The sequence below is a fragment of the Acinonyx jubatus genome, chromosome A3 (genome assembly GCF_027475565.1).
Source record: "Acinonyx jubatus isolate Ajub_Pintada_27869175 chromosome A3, VMU_Ajub_asm_v1.0, whole genome shotgun sequence".
Classification (NCBI taxonomy): Eukaryota; Metazoa; Chordata; class Mammalia; order Carnivora; family Felidae; genus Acinonyx; species Acinonyx jubatus.
In genome coordinates this window covers 66,510,694-66,531,423 of record NC_069388.1, presented here as the reverse complement: position 1 = coordinate 66,531,423, position 20,730 = coordinate 66,510,694, and the positions used below count along the sequence as shown (strand labels likewise).

Sequence of the window (20,730 nt, the reverse complement as noted above, 5' to 3'; positions counted from 1 at the left end):
AAAGACCAATAAAACTAGCTTTGTTCCAACAGTACTGTACTTTTCTTCTTATCTAATTTGTCTCATTTTATGAAGTAAATGGCAGCATCTTGAGTATTCTATATTGTTATCTTAGAGGCTTCAAATATCAGGGGAGGCAGGGAAAATATGGAGTAGACACACTTCTTCCTATTCCTTCCACTAAATATAGCTAAAAACTCTAGGTAATGGATATAAAACAAACACAAGAACATCATGAAAGGTAGAGAGAAGAGCATAGACCAGTTAGGGAATTTGCAACCCAAAGAATGACACAGCAGTGAATTCTCTGGTTTTTCTTTTTGTCTCATGTATCCCGAACCAGGTGCTGATGAAGCTGGCAGCCCAGAACACCAACAGTCACAGACAAAAAAGAACAAAAGCCTCTCTTTCTAGCCAAAGAACCAAGAGGCAGCAAGACAGAAAACTCTTTTTTTTTAAGTTTATTTATTTATTTTGAGAGAGATAGAGCATGCACACAAGTGGGGTAGGGCAGAGAGAGAGGGAGAGAGAGAGGATCCCAAGCTGGCTCTGAGCTGTCAGCTCGGAGACCAACGCTGAAGTCAAGAGTCAGAGGCTTAAATGACTGAGCCACCCAGGTGTCCCAAAACAGAAAACTCTTAAACAACTGCTCTACTAGAAAAAAAAATGGCCACATCCTAAACGTGTCAGCGAAGGCAAAGTAGACTTCCACTCTTGTCCACATATAACAAGGTGCAGCCATTCCCATGATGTCATTGGGTACCACACATGATGCCTGGATTTGCACTTCACCCAGCTGTAGAGAAACATCCCTACCACCCACTGGGGTTGTCAGAGAAGGCCAAGATTTTAATTCCTGCTGGTGATAGTGAGACCTGTCCCTTGCAGTGTAGCAGAGGTCATGTGAAAAGGAGCAACAAGGCACCATTTCCTGTCTCAGCCGGGGTGATGTCAGTGGAAGCCTGTTGTGAAGCATGAACTTCTCCCCTACCCAATACTAATGAAAGCACCCTCCTCCCCTGGGGTGTCAACAGAGGCTAAAAGGAGAACCGGCCCTTCACCTCCACCTGGAAATACCAAGATGGAATTCTCACCTTCCCCCACTGACCCACTGTCACAGAAGACCTGCTAAAACAGTTTTAAATAAGATCCAGTCTCATAATAACCAAAATGTGCAGCATGCAACTGAAAATCACCTGTCGTCCAAGAACAAGGAAAATCTCAACTTGAAAGAGAAAAGACAATCAGTAGATACCAACACAGAGCTAAGATGTGGGAATTATCTGACAAGGATTTTAAAGCAGTCTTACTAAAACTTCTTTGATGAGCATTCAAGCAAGCAATTAAATTAGCACTTTAAACAAATGAATAAAAAGTCTCTACAAGGAAATAGAAGATACAGAGAAGAACCCAATGGAAGTTTTATGACTGAAAAATAGAATAACCAAAGTAAAAATTCTATGGATGGGCTTTCTATGTGTTGGATTATATCTCCCAAAAAAGGTAGAGTGAAGTCCAAACCTGCAGTACCTCAGACTGTGACCTTATTTGGAAATACAGTCATTGCAGATACAATTAGCTAATATGAGGTCATACTGGAGTAGGGTGGGCCACTAACCCAATATGACTGATGTCTTTTTCAGAGAAGGACAAAGACACACAGAAAGAAAACAGTCATGTGACAAAGAGGCAGAAATTGGAGGGATGCATCTACAAACTAGGAATACCAAAGATACCAGCAAACACCAGAATCTAGAAAAAGCAAGGAAGAAATTCTCCCTTACAGGTTTCAGAGGGAGTATGGCTGGGTCAATACCCCAATTTCAAACTTCTAGCCCAACTTCAAATCGAGATAATAAGTTTCTGTTATTTTAAGTTACTTAGTGCATGGTAGTCTCTTACAGCAGCCCTAGGAAACTATACAAGGCTCAGCAGCAGAATGGAGACCACAAAGCAAAGAATCCGTGAACTTGAAAACAGAACAATAGAAATAGCCCAATTTGAACAATGAACAGAAAAATAGACAATGGAAATATAAGTACCTTTCTTGTCAGGAACCATAAAGACCAGGAGGAGGCGGGCTGAAAAGAACTGTCAACTCATTATCCCAAATGCAGTGAAAATATCCTTCAAAGAAAAAAGGGAAAATCAAAATATTCTCAAATGAAAGAAAACTAAGATTATCTATCAGCAAAGCTACCCTAAAAGTATGGCTAAAGGTAGTTCTTGAAATAGAAAGGAAATGATAAAAGGAGGAAAGAAAGAAAGAAAGACCTAGAGAAAGAAAGAAAGAAAGAAAGAAAGAAAGAAAGAAAGAAAGAAAGAAAGAAAGAAAGAAAGAACTAGAGAAAGAAAGAAAGAAAGAAAGAAAGAAAGAAAGAGAAGAAAGAAAGGGAGAAAGAGGGAGATAGGGAGGGAGGAAGGAAGGGGAATGAAAAATACAAAATGTGTAAATGTAACAGACTTTCCTTCTCTTGGCTGTTTGAATGTAGCAAAAGCTACAAAGAGAAATACATTAAAACATACTCTAGATAAATCAAAATGGAATTCTAAAAAAATGTACAAGTAACCAACAGGAAAGCAGGAAAAAGAAAAAAAAAATAAAGAACAGAGGGAACAAACAGAAAAATATAGGCACAAACCTGTGTTGGCAAGAATGTGAAGAAAGTGTAAACAGTGCAGCTAGTTTGGAAAACAGTTTGGCAGTTTCTTGAAAAATTAAAAATATATTTCCCATAGGACCCAGCAATTCCACTCATACCCAAGAGAAATGAAAACATGTCCACACAAAGATTGGTACATGAATATTCATAGCAGCACTGTTGATAATAGCAAAAAAGTGAGGAAAACCCAAATTTCCATCAAATGATAAATTGTCAAATAAAATGTGGTATAGCCATACAATGGAATACTATTAGACAATAAAAAGGAATGAAGTACTGATACATGCATGAACCTGGATGAACACAGATACACAATATGAATGAGCTTCAGAAACATTACAGTGGAGCACCTAGGTGGCTCAGTTGGTTGAGCATCCAACTTCGGCTCAGGTCATGAACTCACACTTCATGGGTTCAAGCCCTACATGGGGCTCTATGCTGACAGCTCAGAGCCTGGAGCTTCCTTTGGATTCTGTGTATCCCTCTCTCTCTGCCCCTCCCCTGCTTATGTTCTGTGTCTGTCCCTCAAAAATGAATAAACATTTAAAAAAATTTTTTTAGTATTATAGTAAGTTAAGGAAGCCAGAGACAAAAAACTTCTATTGTTTAATTCTATTTATATAAAATGTCCAGAAGAGGCAAATCTATAAAGACAGAAATTAGATTAGTGGTTGCCTGGGGCTGCGATGAAAAAGAGAAGCAACTGAAAATGGGCTCCAGGAATTTTGGGTGGAGATGGGAATGTTCTAAAATTGATTGTAGTGATGTGATGGTTGTACAATTCTGTGGATGTACTAAAAATCTTTGAATTGTACACTTAAAACAGGTGAACTTTGTGAGATACAGTCATCAAGAAAGTTGTCAAAAGGTATCAAGGTTTCAGGGGAGTTAGGGTGGACCTAATTTTTTTTTTAATTACGGTAAAATAAACATGACAAAATGTGCCATCTTAACCATTTTTAAGTGCACAGTTCAGTGGCATTAAGTACATCTGCATTGTTGTGCAACTATCACCACCACCCATCTCTGTAAGTCTTTTCATTTTGCAAAACTGAAACTCCGTGCCCACTGAACAGTAGTAACTCTCCATTTCAACTTGGAGCTGCGTTTTATCCTTGTGTGGACAGGTCTAGGAAATTAAGTAAGTGGTATTGTTTCAAATGCAGGAAAAAACTTTCTGAAGCTACAGAATGGTTCCAAAATATGTTTAACAAAAGACAGATACTTTCATTTCACAACCAAAAACACCACTCCATTGGGTGTTGGGTATTATTCAATGAGAAACCATGACTCCTGGCCCATAGGAGGTGCTAAAAGCCTATGAAGAAGGCTTCCTTCTTCATTTTCAGCAGCTTTTAAAAATAAGATGGAATCAAATTTTAAAACAAACACTTTATTTTTTTTCATCCTCTTGAAGATATATGTGTTTAGTAAGAAAAAGTATATTTATATGTGTGATAGATTTTAAATTTCTTTGAAAACTGGGGCTGTGTATTATCTTTATATGTCTCCATAGTATCTCCACTACAGAAATCATTCATTGAATGTTACTGATTTGAATTTTTAGTTAAACTGCTCTAAAATGAGGGCGCTTGGGTGGCTCATTCGGTTAAGCCTCCAACTCTTGGTTTTGGCTCAGGTCATGATCTCACAGTTCATGGGTTTGAGCCCTGCATTGGGCTCCATGCTGGCAGTGAGGAGCCTGCTTGGGATTCTCTCTCTTTCCCTCTCTCTCTACCCTTCCTCTGCTCATTCTCTCTCAAAATAAATAAACTTAAAAAAAAATTTTAACTGCCATAAAATGGAATTTCTAGCCTATTTGTGGGGAAAAAAATAGGGACCAAGATAAAATTACCAATAGGAGAAGTAGTGCATTGATCTTCATTCATTCATTCATTCATTCGATATTTTTTATTCAACATATAGATCATAAACGCTTGCTAAGGGATCAGCACCATAGCATTGACATTGATACAACCATTGCCTACCACCACCCCTGTCTGTGGGCTTCTTCCCATAAAATGGGAAATTACTGTAGGCAGAGTCACCCCAATCAAAATCCCAGATGGGAGAGAGGAAAGAAAACTACACAGGCAATTACAATGTAATGGGTTAGTAGTCAAAATTACTTATGAGGAGCACCTAACTTGAACAGGGAGAATCAAGGCGGCTTCCTGGAGTAGGACCCCTCAAGTTAGACTGTGGAATGAGCAAGGGATAAAGGAAGGGGGCAGGGAAGAGTGTCCCAGGAAGAGGGCGCTGTACAAGCCAAAGCTTGGCCAGACAAGGGAAGACATGGTGGGTTTGAGAAAATGAGAGCAGGTCAGTTTGGCCAGGGGATAGAGAACAACATAAGTTGGCAAAGTTAAGGCTGGCTGGTCAGTGTCAGATCGTGTGCTCCCCACTGACTGCAGCAGGGAGTGTGGATTGGACGACAGGCACACTGGAAGCAGAGGAGCAATTACAAGTCTGTGGGGTAAGGAAGAATCAGCAGCTCTGTTTGAAAAGCCTGCAGCAGGCGCAGAGGAAGAACAAGAGACCGACGTTGCTGTTGTGTATCCTTTCCTGGTGCTCAGTCATATAAGGCAAAGAGGAAGAAAGGGGTAAGACCTCAAGAGACTTGAGCAAGTTTGGGTGGCCGGGGTGTGGGGTGGAGATCCACCAACAGGGAAAAGGCAATAAAAAAAAGGGTGACAAACATCATCTAGTTCACAGTTTTACCTCAGGCCACTTCTGGTCCCAGTGTGAGTTTAATACAGAATTTGTCCTTTTCCACAATGAGTACTCAGCAAAGCCTTTGAAAAGTGTTTCAGAAGATCTCAAAATCTGGAGAGGCAGGCTCTTGGCATTTAACAATGCCACTGTTTAAAGATGCTCTTTCCTTGCCCTTTTCATGGCACTTGAGGACCTTGGGGTGGAATTCTCTCTGAACAGTGTGAAAATATCAAAACAAAGCCCTACAGAAAAGGACAAGCACTTCTACTGGCACCATCGCCCACCCCCACACAGCCACTCACAGATCTGCAGCATCTCTCTCAGAGATGAGAAGCAGAAAAAGAGTAAATTCTACACCAGCCACCACTGGGTTTCCCCAATCTGAACATGCATTCTTTGTTAGCGGGATTACTAATCTTCAATTCCAAAATCCCAAGAATTTCCCCATTTGGATCAGTATAGTTGATATTTAAGCATTGCTACCAGTGAAGAACAGAAGTTGAGAAGTACATGACCGAACTATTCAAGAAAATAAAATTAAAGTCAGTCTTTTAAAAAAATTTTTTTTTATTAACGTTTATTTATTTTGGGGACAGAGAGAGACAGAGCATGAACAGGGGGAGGGTCAGAGAGAGAGGGAGACACAGAATCTGAAACAGGCTCCAGGCTCCGAGCTGTCAGCACAGAGCCCGACACGGGGCTCGAACTCACGGACCGCGAGATCGTGACCAGAGCCGAAGTCAGAAGTCAGACACTTAACCGACTGAGCCACCCAGGTGTCCCTAAAGTCAATCTTAAAGGGGAGTCACAGATACCCCTTCTCTGTGGGAGGGTGAAAAGCTTCTGAATTCAATTCCATTTCTGGAAAAAAAAAAACTAAAAAATGATACCTTGGATACATATGCCTGCTTGCATCTGTACCCATAAACTCTGCCTTCCCTCCTATTTGCAATGGGTGAATTTTTCATCCCCTTATCTAAATCAGCCCCCCACTAGCACCTCAGAGTCTATCCCCACTGTCTACTCAGAGATATGACCCTAGCAATTTTCTCTCTGTCTTTGGCATCATCCATTTTTCTTTTGCCACCGGATCACTGCCAACATGCAGACATCCACTGTCTAGGGGTATACCAAAGGTTAAAGAGAGGGTGGTCAGTCCCGGGTGCAGGTAATAGCGTGTGCATTGTCTATAGAAAATTTACATACAAGAATGAAAATGACTTTTAATCCGGTTGCTTTTTTCTTTTGCCACGTGCTGGCAATTCTAAGCAATATCTGAGACACAACATTCCCCCACCCTGCTCCCGGCAACTTTTCGTTGGTACAGTGTTCTAAACAACAGCTGGAATCACTGTTGAGTTTTAATAACACACACATAAGCTTCAAATCAGCACATGTTAACTTCTTACCATTTCATGAACATAGAAGTTAATCTGAAAAATCCCCAGTTATACAGTTAAACCCAGGACATACAGGGACTCAGATATCCATATTCATTTGGGGAATTCCTAATGGTCCAGAGTAATCCAAATTTGCTTCAGTTCCTGTCTCCATTCCCTTTGGAACTACATATTCCTAGGTGGAAACTATCAATTCACAATAAACAATGACCAGAAAGATGAAAAAGTAAAACTTGAGTTACTTCATTTTTGTCATTCTGTGTGACTCTCCTGTGTGCCATTTGTATCTTTAAATTTAAAAGAATGAAACAGTAGGATGCCTGACTGGTGCAGTAGGAAGAGAATGCAATGCTTAAACTCAGGGTTGTGAATTCAAGCCCCATATTAGGTACAGAGATTACTTAAAAATAAATAAATAAACTTAGAAAATAAATACAAATAAATAAATAAAGAGATAGATACAGTGTGAATGGCAAGATGTAATAATTTTTGCTTGAGAAGTTTTGTTTGGTTGCTCTATACATGAAATATTTATTGTATTTGAGTAATAATACCTTTAAAATTGAAGTCTGTTCTTCTATTTTAATTATTAATTATTTTAAAACTGAAGAAGGAATTAAGAAAACAAAACATTTAATTAGCATTGCCTAGATTGTACCTATTGCAGCTATTTTTGTGTTATTAAAATTCATGTATTAGTTACTGGACAACTATTTACATAGAATGTTATTATACCAGACTGTAACACAGAACCAAAGTACAGACTGTTGGGTAAATATAAAAACTAGCAAATAGTTGTATTGTTTTCATCCTGCAGGAACCTAGAGGAATTTGTGGGTGTTCACAAGACTGTGAAACTAGCAACTAGTTCATAAACATTCTGAATTTCATAACAAAACCTGAAGTGAGATCTCCATACCAACATGAAATAACACTGGCTGGTGGAGACTAACCAAGAAAAATTTTAAAGCAAAATAAGAGGTGATTGAAGCAATGGCTGGAATTATTTCAAAACCTGTGATGCTTCCAACACCACAAGTACAGTTAATGGAAACTCTGAAGAATGCAAGCAGGCACATCCAAAGCACCTGATAGAAATAATGCAAGATTCAGACGACATGGACTGAAAGATGACAAGGAATCACTTCCTAGAAGTATTGACAATGAGGAAGAGAAGTGAAATTTTAGTAAGAGTCAACATCAATCAGATTTACGAAAACAGGACAAAGAGGATGGACTTTGGTCTCAAGGCGAAAGGGTGTTAAACAGATCTCATCCTCACCAGCTACTGTCCCAATGTTCTTATTTACAGCAAAGCTCCTCAAAAAAGCCATCTACTCACGGTCTCTACTCCTACTTGAGTTGTCTGTCAACGTCACCGATGATTTCCACGTTGCTAAATTCAAAGACCAATTCTTAGTCCTCGGCTTATACGGTCAGCAGCATTTCAGGTAGCTGATTACACTTATTCCAGTGAGGTACTCTTCCTCCATCTCCTTTACTGGATCATCCTCGTTTTCCTGACCCCTAATGTTACAGTCCAAAGACTCAGTACCTAGACCGCTTCTACTTTTTACACTCACTCGTAGGCAATCTCATCCAGTCTTACAGCTTTTAGTGCCAGGGTCTCTAAACATCCCATCTCTGGCTCAACCCTCTTTCCTGCCTGGTGTATCTACCTGGATGTCTGATAGGCCTCTCAAGGTCAACACATTCAACCTGCATTTCTGATCTTTCTCCCCAAACTTTCTCCTATAACTCTTTCTCTTCTCCATAAAAGACAGCTCCCGTTTTTAGTTGCTCAGGCCAAAAGTCTGGGAGTCAGTTTTGTTTCCTTCTTTCCACCACACTGGGAGCCCAATCCAATCCATCAGCACACACTATTGGCTCTGTATTTCAGACATGTCCTGAGTCCAACCATATTTCACCCCCCATTACCACTCCCAGGTACCTTTGCCTCTCACCTGGATTATTGCAATAGCCTCCTAACCATGCACTGCTTCTGCCATTACCCACTTTTATGTCCACAGACTCATCATAACATGTAATTCAGTTCATGTCACTCATCTGCACAAACCTTCTAATGGCTCTGTCTCACTCAGAATAAAATCCAAGTCCTTCCCAAAGACTACACCCTACGTGATCTGCTTCCCTCACCCACCCACAACCTCTCTGATCTCTCCCCCAGCCATCCTCCCGTTCATCTGCTCCCACCACCCAGCAGCCATCTGCCCTCCTTGGTGTTTCTCCGATAGGCTAAGCACACTCAGACTTCAGTGCGTCTGCAAAAGCATTTCCTTCTGCTGGACACACCCTCCTCTGGGAGATCTTGGTCACTTGCTTCCTCACTTCTTTTAGGTCTCTGCTAGAATGTCATCTCATGAGCAAGGACTTCTGGGGCCAACCTATCTAAAATGGGTTTCAATTTTCTGCCATTCTGTTGCTTTTTTCCACCCCCTGCACAGCAATAATCACAACACGGTATCCGTGTATTGTCCAACTTCCCCACTATTAAATATCTTCCACAAGAAGAGGAATTTGCTGTTTGGTGATCGCGTATCCCCAGTGCCTAGAAAAATGCAAGCACACAGTAAGCACACAATAAACATTAGAGTCAGCAAGACAACTAATTAGAACAATGGTCTCATAGCATTTTGAGGTGATTCAAAGTGAACACTTAAAGCAGCCGATGTCAAGCAAGCCTTCTGTACTTCAGAGTGTGGAAGACACCTTTGGGAATGCCTGATGTGTTTAGCCACATTCATACACTTACTCGTGGAAAAATAATGTTCTAACGGGCTTTATAAGAAAATAACAACATCCACCCAGAAAGATTTCTGGAAGACTGTGCCTGTCTTAAAGAGACAATGCTCGTTAGTAGTCTCTGAGGACTACACGGGGTGAAGGCTTATCCTTGAGTCAAGACAGTATGGTATAGCCTCCTGAAAGCATACATTTGCTTACCTAACAACCTAAAAGTACAATCCTGCACTAGAGCTTTTTACAGACCACACCCAACTTGATACATGGCAACTGAAAGCTCAGAAGTCAAACAGGATGGACCCGCTGTAATATTTTTAAAATATTTTAAAGGAAGAAGATTTAGAGTTTATTAAGTTAAACAAAAATTGTTTGAAATCTGTTGAGAAGCAAGGCGCTATTTTTTTTTTTTGTCTCTGTAGTACTCAAAAATATTTAGATATAAGCATGGTATTTAAATCTCTGGGATGTGTAAAATTGTATTCAACAGCATTTTTAGACAGGGCATTAAGAATACTTAAAGTGTTTGTCTACTGCATTAATTTTAATTATACTCCACTGGACTCACAATGGTTTGAAATGCTTTACAAAATGCCCCCAAGATCTTTTATTAATCATAATACAAGCACCACCAAACTCAAAAGCTCGAACTCTGGGTAGCAGCAGCTTGCCTGCGAGCGCCCTCTTCTGTTTCAAAAGTATATGGCAAATTTCATTACGTGGAATTCACAATTCTGGGCAGCACAAAATGGGCTTTTCAGGGAAATGTCGACAAACACAATCATATTATTTAAATATACTGTCCTCCCACCTGAGGTTTGTCAGGCTGTTCTGGAGCAGATAGAGGAGGGGAAGATGAGGGGAAAGTTGCAACCCCAGAAGTTAATGGTGATTTGCATTTCATCCCCGGGAAATCTCTAAGAAATGAACTTTAATCTAAAACATGAAGCAACTAATCTGTTTTCCTTTTCCTTACAGACAGAACCCGATTTTAAAGGCAAAATATTACCTGCAGCTTTTATCTAAGGTATTCTCTGTAACTCAGCGATTTGCTTTCTGACTTGCAATCCTGTCTTGCTTTAAAAATTAATGTACAAATTCATATTTAGATGCTAGTTCTAAGCAGGAACATACTAATGCAATTATAATCAGATAAACCTTTTGTTCCATATAAACTGGGAAAATATGCAGGGAATGAGGTTGAACCTTATGAAATTGCCATTAAGAATGGGTAAATATTGCCCATTTCATATGGTTCAATCAAATACACCCAGTCCTGTGCTTTAGGACCCTGGATAAGACCACTAAGAGGGGCTGAGAGAGACATGGCAAAATCTAGTGGAATCATGGTGTGTCTACACACAAAGGGGGCTGGGTAGTCTAGGTGGAGTTGATATAAAACAGGAAAGAACTGATTGATGTGAATTTGAGGATTTTATTAGAAATATAATCAGCTTATGCTATTTGATTCTTTTGTTGTTCCTGCAGAACGAGCCAAACCCTGCTCATTCCAGTAGTGGCTAAAACAGTGCTTAATGATCTGGCCACTATGAGGTTTATTTCCTGATGCAGTTTTGAAATTTAACTTCTATAGCTAGATAAAAATTGAATTTCAACACATGGCAGCTTTCTTATAAAAAGGGCAAGCAGAGAGGTCGTTAGGTTGGTTATTATTAGAACTGATGTATCTTCATATCTTTTATGGCCTCCCACCCAACACACACCTTATCTGAAATATATTCTGTACAGTTGCATAAAAATCATTTATGAAACTGAAAATAGATTGCTTTAAATGAGTATCATTTCTATAATAGTAGTTGCCAAAGTTTGAAAATTCCTTAAAATTCTCCTGTGGACAAAGTTTGTATTGGTGACAGGAATAATTAGGAGAGATTTTTTTTTTTTTAAGACTTACTCATTTTTGAGAGACAGAGTGTGAGTGGGGGAGGGGCAGAGAGAGAATAAGACACGGAATCTGAACAGGCTTCAGGCTCCGAGCTGTCACCACAGATAATGACCTGGGCTTGAACTCACTGACCCCAAGATCACAACCTGAGCTGAAGTCAGACACCTAATGGACTTAACCACCCAGGAGCCACTAGGAAAAGCTTTCTTTCAACAGCAGGTGCCCTATTAGCTCATTTATCCAGGTTATCAACATCTTTCATTTTCTTTGAGTTATTGTCCAACTCTGTAAATTTTAGAAAACTGGTATTAATGTCCATGATCCTTGTCCATACAAATGCAAATTAGGGGCACCTGGGTGGCTCAGTCGGTTAAGTGTCCTACATCAGCACAGGTCATGATCTCGTGGTCCAGGAGTTCCAGCCCCACGCTAGGCTCTGTACTGACAGCTCAGAGCCAGGAGCCTGCCTCGGATTCTGTTTCTCCCTCTCCCTCTGAACCTCCCCTCCCCTCTCAAAAATAAATAAATATTAAAGACAATTAAATTTTAAAAAAACAAATGCAAAGTAATTGTAGGTAAATTGATTGTTGATTATTGCCCTATGGATAGGTCCATTTTGCATCTATTTATAAGCTGATTTCAGAATCCTTATTGCCTGTGTCTCTGCTCTTTGAATTGTTCTTGGAACCAGATGTAACATCTTACCAGTTCCCTCATTACTTAATGAGCTAACTTAAAACTTGGGCATGTCCATCCATATATATATATATATTTTTTTTTTTTTATGAGAGTAATGACTATACCCTCTTTTAAAAATCATCCTTTCACATCACAGATTGTAGTTTGATGGTGTTATTTTTCCAGAATGTGCCAAGATTCCGTGTTCAGTGACTCTTTAATAATGAAGCAGTACACATTTGCCTGACAGAGAGTCAATTGTTTAAGATCCTTGAAATTGATTTCATACAAAAAAAAAAAAAAAACAGTCCCAGACCTTGCAAAAACAGATATAAGTCCATTGCACAGCAAGAACCATTTGAAATACATCTTTAATTTTAAAAAATCAATATGCAATCTACAAAATATTTTGTTACATGATTATTAAGGCTCAACCTGTTTTATATTTGTATTGCTATGACATAAAATCATATTTTGAGTAAGATATAGTAATACTTATTGTTAAGGAAGACCTTCTAACTGAATTTATAAGAAAAAGAGCTGTATCATAAATACAGTTCCAGAATGGAGGAAACTAAAACCCTAAAACTGTCCCAATATATAAATCAGGTCAAAATGCTAGCCTTTATTTATGTGCTGCAAAGTAATTATTTTCATACATTTAATGGATCAACTATTTTTATTCTCATAGAAAAAGGACATGTACTTAAATTCAGACCTGTACAAATGATCAGGCAACCATCAAGCCATGAATTCATTTACACGGTTAGTATCATCCTTTGACTGGTAAGGCAACCAGAGCAGAACATCTAGTCTCATACTAGTCAACTCCTTGGAACTCTGCCATTGTATCCATCAAACAACTGATCCCCAAATGGTCAAACTCATAAAGGGTTGATCTAAATGACCTAAATTAAAACGCTAGAAAGGATTTCCTCCTTCACACACATCCTTCCTCCCTCCCCAACCTTAAAAGCAGGGGGGTTGTTGTTGTTTTGAAGATTATCATTTAGTTTCTGACAAAAGAAATTTCACTTCTTTATTTGTAAGTCTAAATGAATTCCACCTGATTTTTCACTTAGAGCACCATGGTCACATTTGACCTTCTGCCATTTCTGAGGTCAGAAGAATTGTATTAAAAAGCCTCTCCTCCCTTCACAGAATGTTAATTTAACGCTAAGTAATGAATATTTAAAGATCCTAATAGATGTGCAAATTAACAATTATGCTGTAGCACCCTGCTGTTAATGCTATCAACCTTTGCATTGCTGCAGAAACCAATTTGAGCTTTAGTCAGCCTTTTTGTTACTGCGTTTTCAACACTGAATCTTGAGATGCTCCAAAGGCTGGGTGGCTGGTGGGTAAATGACCCCAGCAGTGAGGTACCCACAAATACTGGGCAACCTGTGAAGCATGAGAGGTGATTACTTGAACGCTTTGCTGAAATTATTTGGAAGTGTAAATATTCATTAAGTTCATCTGAATCAGACTCTGAGTTCTTTACGGGCAGGATGCCATAAAACAGATTTAAAAGGAATGGCAGTAATTAACCCAGCTGACTTCCCTGGGATCGTGGAACAGCATCAGGTCCAGGCTGCCTCCATATTTGTTCTGAGCATGACTGCAGTCACTCCAGAATGTGCCACACCAGATGATGGGGAAAGATAGTGGAATTTTTTTTCTAGTGACACACACACAAATTTCCCCTCCCATGCAATCAACAGTGAGTCTCCAACATATGACATTATGCACACTGTATCAAGTGAAGTTTAAAAGAACAATACCAATTCATTTTAACAGTCAACTTTTGCATTCTCTGTTTTTAAAGTAAAATAATGATGAGCAATAAAATCTGCTGATTGATACAGATTATCAGAAGTATTTGTTTTTAATCTGTTTTGAACAGATTAAAATGAATGTAGTACAATATTAAATAAAACATATGACATCAAGTCTGTGGGCCAACAAATAAATGCTGTTTGAAAGAACATTATTATATCATCAGCTCTGACTCAAAAGAAATCTGATAAATAGGGAAATATTCCTCCTAATCATATTTAAGATTCAATATAAATTGAAGGTGTATAATACCACATGGAGGGCATTGTTTTTTTGGACTAAGAAAATCTGTAGAATATGGAATTCATAGATTTTAAGTCTGACCTTTCACTGTCAAATTATAAACAGAATTTGAACTGCTGATGCTATTGGTTTTTTATTAGAAACCAAGCATTTACCTGACTTGGAAGAATAGAGATGTCACCTCGTAAAAATTCAGGTAAAATAATCTAGTGTTTTTCACTTTCTTCATCTTTTAAAGAAAAATACTCTAAATTAAGCAGAATTAGCATAAATAGCATGATAGCAGTACAAGCATAAAATAATCATAATATCATTTAGACTTCTACTCAAGAGAGGCTTATGTTAATTACAAATAATACTTTATCAAAAATACATTCTTAGAGCCTGTACTTTTGGGAGACAATATTCATGAACTTTAAAAATTCATCTCTAATATACATAAATATTTTAACTAGTGTCCAATACCATTCCATTCTGAAAGGAATCTCTCCAAGCAAAAGGCAATATGTCTTAGTGACTTGTACTAAAATATGTATATCAACAGAAATAGCTTCTTTGCAACACACACCAGAACACAAATACATTTTGAAAATGATAACGCTGTGGGGAAAGACAGGTACCAAATACAGTCGATGATTACTCACCAATGTAGGAAGAGGACAGGAAGATAAATTATTCAAAATCAGATGCTTCCACATCTCCATTTTAGCCTGTGGTTTCAGCCTCATTCTACACCTAGCCACATTCCAGAGATGAGCAAGAGGGAAAATTGAGTATTTCGCTTTATGTCTCCTTTGAATGCCTCACCCTCCAGTAGAGGTGCTAAGAAGAGCAAGAAGAGACGGGACTGGAAGATAATAAATGTGGCCCCCAGGTGATCCAGAGTGCAAAACAGTGAGCCACTGAGTAATGAAAAACTCCAAAACCCTTTAGCCAAGCTGGTTGTCTGGTAACACATTGAGTAACAGTGACTCTGAGTTTTAATGGGAAACAAAGACATCACACAAACTATAGACACATTTTAGATGAAACTCCTGCAGCACAAACATATCAAAAGCATAAAATACAGATTGTTTGCTTTCAGGTCTCCACTTCTCTAAACAAGGCCATTGGACCTGTCCGAACCCCTCTATAAAAAAGTCATTTCCACGGCACAGAGCAGATCTTTGTATGGTTTCTGTCAATTGCATATTTGAAAAGTGGGTCATCATTTACTCTTGCCACTTCTACTGAGTTACGCAGTCACCAGCTTTATCTGGGTCTTCTCCATCGATTTTAATCCTCTTCTTTTCTATTTCAACCTGTATGCGAAAGCGAAACATGGCAGCATTAGCAAACACAGAACTAACACTGTTCAGTCCTACTTCATGCATGTGGCAAGGACCGCAGCCACCTCATCCTTTGGACACACAGTGCCTCCACGGTGTCGTGCTAGCCCCGAGTGAGGCAGCCTGTTCTCCTCTTGAGCTTCGCAAATCCTTCCCTCTAGGGTCAGATCTTGTAGAGGACTGAAACTCTCCTCCCTTCTAAGTCAGACATAGGGTTTAGAAAAGTACACAGAATACATACACTGATAAGACATTTAGAGTCCTGGATAGATGTGTGAACAACTATACCCCCAAGTATCATATATGGAGCCTTTGGCCCCCTTGAAATTTATAACTCACCCAAAATCTTCTAATTAAAATGAACTACTTTACAAACTAGTAAACCAGATGGACAGAACCATCCACCTGCCCCTCATCTTTTTCATTTCATCTCAAGTGTTACTGCTTCACAGAGAGGCCCCCCTGGACCACCTGAGATAAGGAAGCCCTCCATCATTCTCTTAGTCCCCTATTTTATTCTCTTCTTAGAATCTGTCACTATGTGAAACTATTTATTTGTTTACAAACTATGTTTTGTTCCCCGACTAGAAGGTATGCTTCACGAGGTCAGGGACCTGTGTCTTGTTCACTTTTGTGTCTTCAGCATCTAGAGTGGTACCTGGCACTTTGAAATTGCTCAAATACTTATTAAATAGAAGGTGACCTTTTGAAACCGCCTGTCACCAAGTGTGGATCAATTAGTAAATACTATTAAAGCAGCAGGGACTCGGTTATATAATTTTGGGCTGTCCTCTAAAACAATAGGAAACTGGAAGGACCCATGCACAGGAAAATAGGGATCAATGAATTCTCCATTGTATTTGACCCACATTTCAGTCACACCTAGTACTGATACACCTAGTGTGACAGGTCAGGTTCTCCAAGAAGCAGACTCTGAGATGGAGACCGGCATGTGGAAAGTGTACTGGGGAATACTGTCGGGGTCAATGTCTGTTGGGGGAGGAAAGGGAGGGAAGGAAGCAGACAGAAAGAAGTTGGGCTGTAATGCAGTCACCATAAAGGCTCTAGCCAGGTGAGCTGGAGCTAGGAGGGCTGCAGAGTTAACCCAAGCTGAGGCAAGAGGGTCTTAATACACCTGCATCCACCAGGAAGGGGGTGTGACCCAGGCCAAGGCAGCTTTCTTCAGCAGGGCAATTCCCAGCTGCTGAGGGACTAAGTCCTTCCATCCCAAAGGGGCTGCACACAATGGTACTCACCCATAATTAATTTTATCAATAGAAAAAAAAAATCACTGGTCCCAAACATATCGGCTTATAAACAGATGATCCAAAATAAAGAAAAAACCCTGAATTCTATTAGTATATCATAAACCCACCCATTGGTGTTGATGATGTCTTATATAATCACACCATTTCAAGACACACTGGGGGAAATATGTGACAGAAGTTACCTCTATTATTTACTAACTTTGAAGATGAAAAGGAAAAGCAAGTTTAGAAATAGGTGCAAGGAAAGAAAGAAAGAAAGAAAGAAAGAAAGAAAGAAAGAAAGAAAGAAAGAAAGAAAGAAAGAAAGAAAGAAAGAAACAGATGCAAGTGTATGTCACTCTTTAACTCATCTGGCATAAAAATGCAGAAGAGATGATGGTAAACACTTAACATTGGTAGAATAACTCAGTATTTCCCAAAGGGTGCTCCACAGAATACTATTCCAGAAGATACTGACAGGTGTTCCACATGTACATGCCCATAGAGACAAGATTCAATAAGCAATGAGTTGGGAGAAACTGAGTTAAGTCTAACAAGTTTCTTTATTGCAGGACTTCTCAGAGCCTTCACTTAGCATTAATTTAGTGTATAGCATTCCCCAACTTACTTTTCTCTTGGATCACTATGTGTGTTCCATAGAACACATCTTGCGAAATGTTATTCTAACATAATTTTTATTACAAAGATGCTTCTGGAATGTGAATTTGTTTTTAACGCCCTGTTTTTCATCGAGTGCTGAATTAAGTGACACTGGTGCTCAAGCTCCTGACATTTTCTAGAACTGAGAGAAACTTGGCTTACTGGTGACCATCAGGTTTCCAGGACGGGGCTCTTTTCTAGGTCACATAAACACACATACATATACATATACACAGTCACTCAAAAGGGCAAAACAAATATCTAATGCCAAATTAGGCCACAGCTCCAGAAGCTTCAACTTCAACCAAAGAGCTTTGGGATATACCTGAATGTTGTAGCAAGCTCTCTGATGAACATGTTTCTGTGGCTGGAAATCACTCTCCACACCCAGAGACCTGACCTCTGTCCCTGAGGCACAGGTGTCAAGCATTCCAAACTGAACAGTAGCAAATGGATACCAATCAGAGGGAATTTCTTGGTCTGATCCAAGTTCTAGTTTGTATGACAAGCAATGGGGATGATCAGGACCTTGAAGAAAAAAGCAAATGATCAAAGGATTTCAATGGCCATTGAACATTTCTCCTAAGCATAAGAAGTATCCATCCCTCTCCTTAATAAACAATTCTGTTAGCACTATAATGAAAGTGGCATAAATTCCATTTAAACAACATACCATCAAAATTCACAATTTTGCACCAACTAGGGGAAATCTATCTGCATTTTATAACTACTAGCTTTAAAAGAAGTACAAACTCATTACTATATATATGATATATTAACTCCTAAAGTGTTTTTAATTAAAACCATATTAAGTTTCTTTAATTACATATGACTAATATTTATATTAAGCATCATTATTTGGCTATAATATACATGGAATGTGTTTAAAAAAAAACTCTTTCCCTTAAGTAGACTGAATAAGCTCTTACAATAATTCTTAACTTATTCATTTTCTCACCACTGTTTCTTGATAGATAATGCAAAGGTAAACTTCAGCCCAAATTGGATCACATCATTAAAATTTCTAACTTTTTAAAGTAAAGTTTACAAAAATTGCATTACATTTTGGAAACTACTCTAGGCCAAGAATTCTTTTTTCAGTAGAATGGATTATTCTTTACTAGGGTAATTCTCGCTCACCCTCCAAAAGCTTTGCCTGGAATGGATGTACGGTGTAGAGATAGGCATATTTGCTTTCAGTGCTTCAATCTAGTATTTGTTTCCACTTAATTCCATTTGCCATGTATTGAGCATCTAGCCTGTGCTAGGCCAGGCTCTGTGCCAGACCCAGGGATATTGGATATACGCAACGATTTTAAGTGGGGCCGTGTAACATGTATGTATGTGTGTGTGTGCACGTGTTACCATAGATTAAAAAATATATATATTTTCAGTGCAATCACTGTAGTAACTCTACAAAGTTGTGTGATTCTGTTGTGTCGTCCACAGCACCTACATATCCAGCGCAGCTATCTTTACTTAAATAAATGTATGAGATGACAGTTATTTGAAAAGCCAGATTAAATTACTTTACCACTGACATACCTCAAGAAAGAACACTTCCATCAGAATATAGCTCTAGGCACAAAAACAAGGGTTTAAAGGATTCCACTTAATTCTTAAAAGATAAATTGCCTTTCACTCCTTACAACCTGTTCCTTGTAGAGAAACTAATAGAATTCTAAGGCTGTAAAAGGCCTTGAGAAGTCATCAATCAATTAACCAACAGCTGCTCATTAGCCATCTCCACCACTTACATGTAGCGCAGGACAGCCACGGCCTCTGAGGTGCTCTAAGCTACCCAGATCACTGCAGGCAAGTGAGAACTTTATTCACACACATACACACCCAGGGGAGATTCCATAATCCATTACCCTTTCTAGTCTGCAGTCTGCAGCAAGGAGGCAGTAAATTTATTTAAGCTTAATTCAGGCACTCTTAGGTCCTTTATGGCACGGTGGCTAAGAACACAAACACTGGACCCAGATTGTGCACAGCCCAATCCCAACTCTGCTAATTAATAGCTGTAATCCTAGGCAAGTTACTTGGTCTGTCTGAGCCTGTTTCCTCATCTAAACACGGGAGTGATGAGGGGCGCCTGGGTGTCTCAGTCGGTTGAACGTCTGACTTTGGCTCAGGTCATGATCTTGCAGTTCGTGAGTTCAAGCCCCGCGTCGGGCTCTGTGCTGACAGCTCGGAGCCTGGAGTCTGCTTTGGATTCTGTGTCTCCCTCTCTCTATCCCTTCCCCGCTCATGCTCTGTCTCTGTCTCTCAAAGATGAATGAACATTAAAAAAAAATTTTTTTTAATGGGAGTTATGATGTTGGTGATGATAACATGAACCTTACAGGATTGTTCGGAGGATTAAACAAACCAGTGGGCACACGTGGAGCATGAGAGCCATGGTATACTATAGCTGTACAGAAGTGCTGGCTGCATATGATTACTTTGCAAAATGCTCTTCAATTATAAATCCACTATTTTTATTTAACTACTACAATTTTGATAATGAAAGGACCGTGAATTCTATACTTTCAGACTGGAAATGATATTGGAGATGGTCTAATTTGATAGTCACATTTTATTTTTTTAATCTGTCATATTTTTTTAAGTTTCTTTTGAAAGAGAGAAAGAACGTGAGTGAGCAGGGGAGGGGCAGAGAGAGAGGGAGAGAGGAAATCCCAAGCAGGATCTGCACTGTCAGCAAAGAGCCTGACGCAGGGCTCGATCTTACCAAACGTGAGATCATGACCTGAGCCAAAACCAAGAGTTGGACACTTAACCGACTGAGTGCCCAGGTGCCCCTGATATTCACATTTTAAAGGAAAAAATTCTTTTGGAACTTTTGCATTCGAGATTACTCACATTGAAGACCTAGTAGTATTCCAAAAATGTTAGAAACAAACTTTTTCTACCTGCTTTCCTAAAAAATTGGTAAAAGATAAAGGAGAGCATTTTTCCCTTCAAGTTTTCTGGCATGTTTTTCCTGGCTTTTTAAAACTCTAAATACTCTACAGTGTTTAATCACACACTCCCCCTTTAGACTTTGATCTCTGTGCAAAGAGGTATCATATCTGTCCTTAGCACAATGTCTGGCACATTTAAGGCTCAAAGGATATTTGTCAAATTCATGAACAAATGAATAGAAGATAGAGGGAAATCAGGTTATCTATCTCAGTAGTTTCCAGCAGGGGGCACTCTAGGGCTTTGGTAATGGTTACTCTCCAAATTTCTTCGGACTGGGAAGGTAAATCACAAACCACCTCGGTCTACTAAGTATACGGTCCTTCT

General features: G+C 39.2%; 2 protein-coding genes across 3 annotated transcripts in view; one reads left to right on the top strand and one right to left on the bottom strand.

Moving 5' to 3' along the window:
* LHCGR (luteinizing hormone/choriogonadotropin receptor) overlaps window positions 1-12,193 on the top strand; it is a 121,523-nt gene extending 109,330 nt beyond the window's left edge. Inside the window, exon 11 of the mRNA XM_053200572.1 lies at window positions 7,596-12,193. Coding sequence (XP_053056547.1) covers window positions 7,596-7,653 — 58 coding nt within the window. The 3' untranslated portion in view covers window positions 7,654-12,193. The remainder of the gene's footprint in view (window positions 1-7,595) is intronic.
* Window positions 12,194-12,475: 282 nt separating this feature from the next.
* Window positions 12,476-20,730, bottom strand: part of STON1 (stonin 1) — a 50,364-nt gene continuing 42,109 nt past the window's right edge. For both annotated transcript variants that reach the window (XM_027072497.2, XM_027072498.2), the window contains exons 3-4: window positions 17,765-17,967; window positions 12,476-15,505 (exon numbers count right to left, since the gene is read on the bottom strand). In XM_027072497.2, coding sequence (XP_026928298.1) covers window positions 15,431-15,505; window positions 17,765-17,967 — 278 coding nt within the window. In that variant the 3' untranslated portion in view covers window positions 12,476-15,430. The remainder of the gene's footprint in view (window positions 15,506-17,764; window positions 17,968-20,730) is intronic.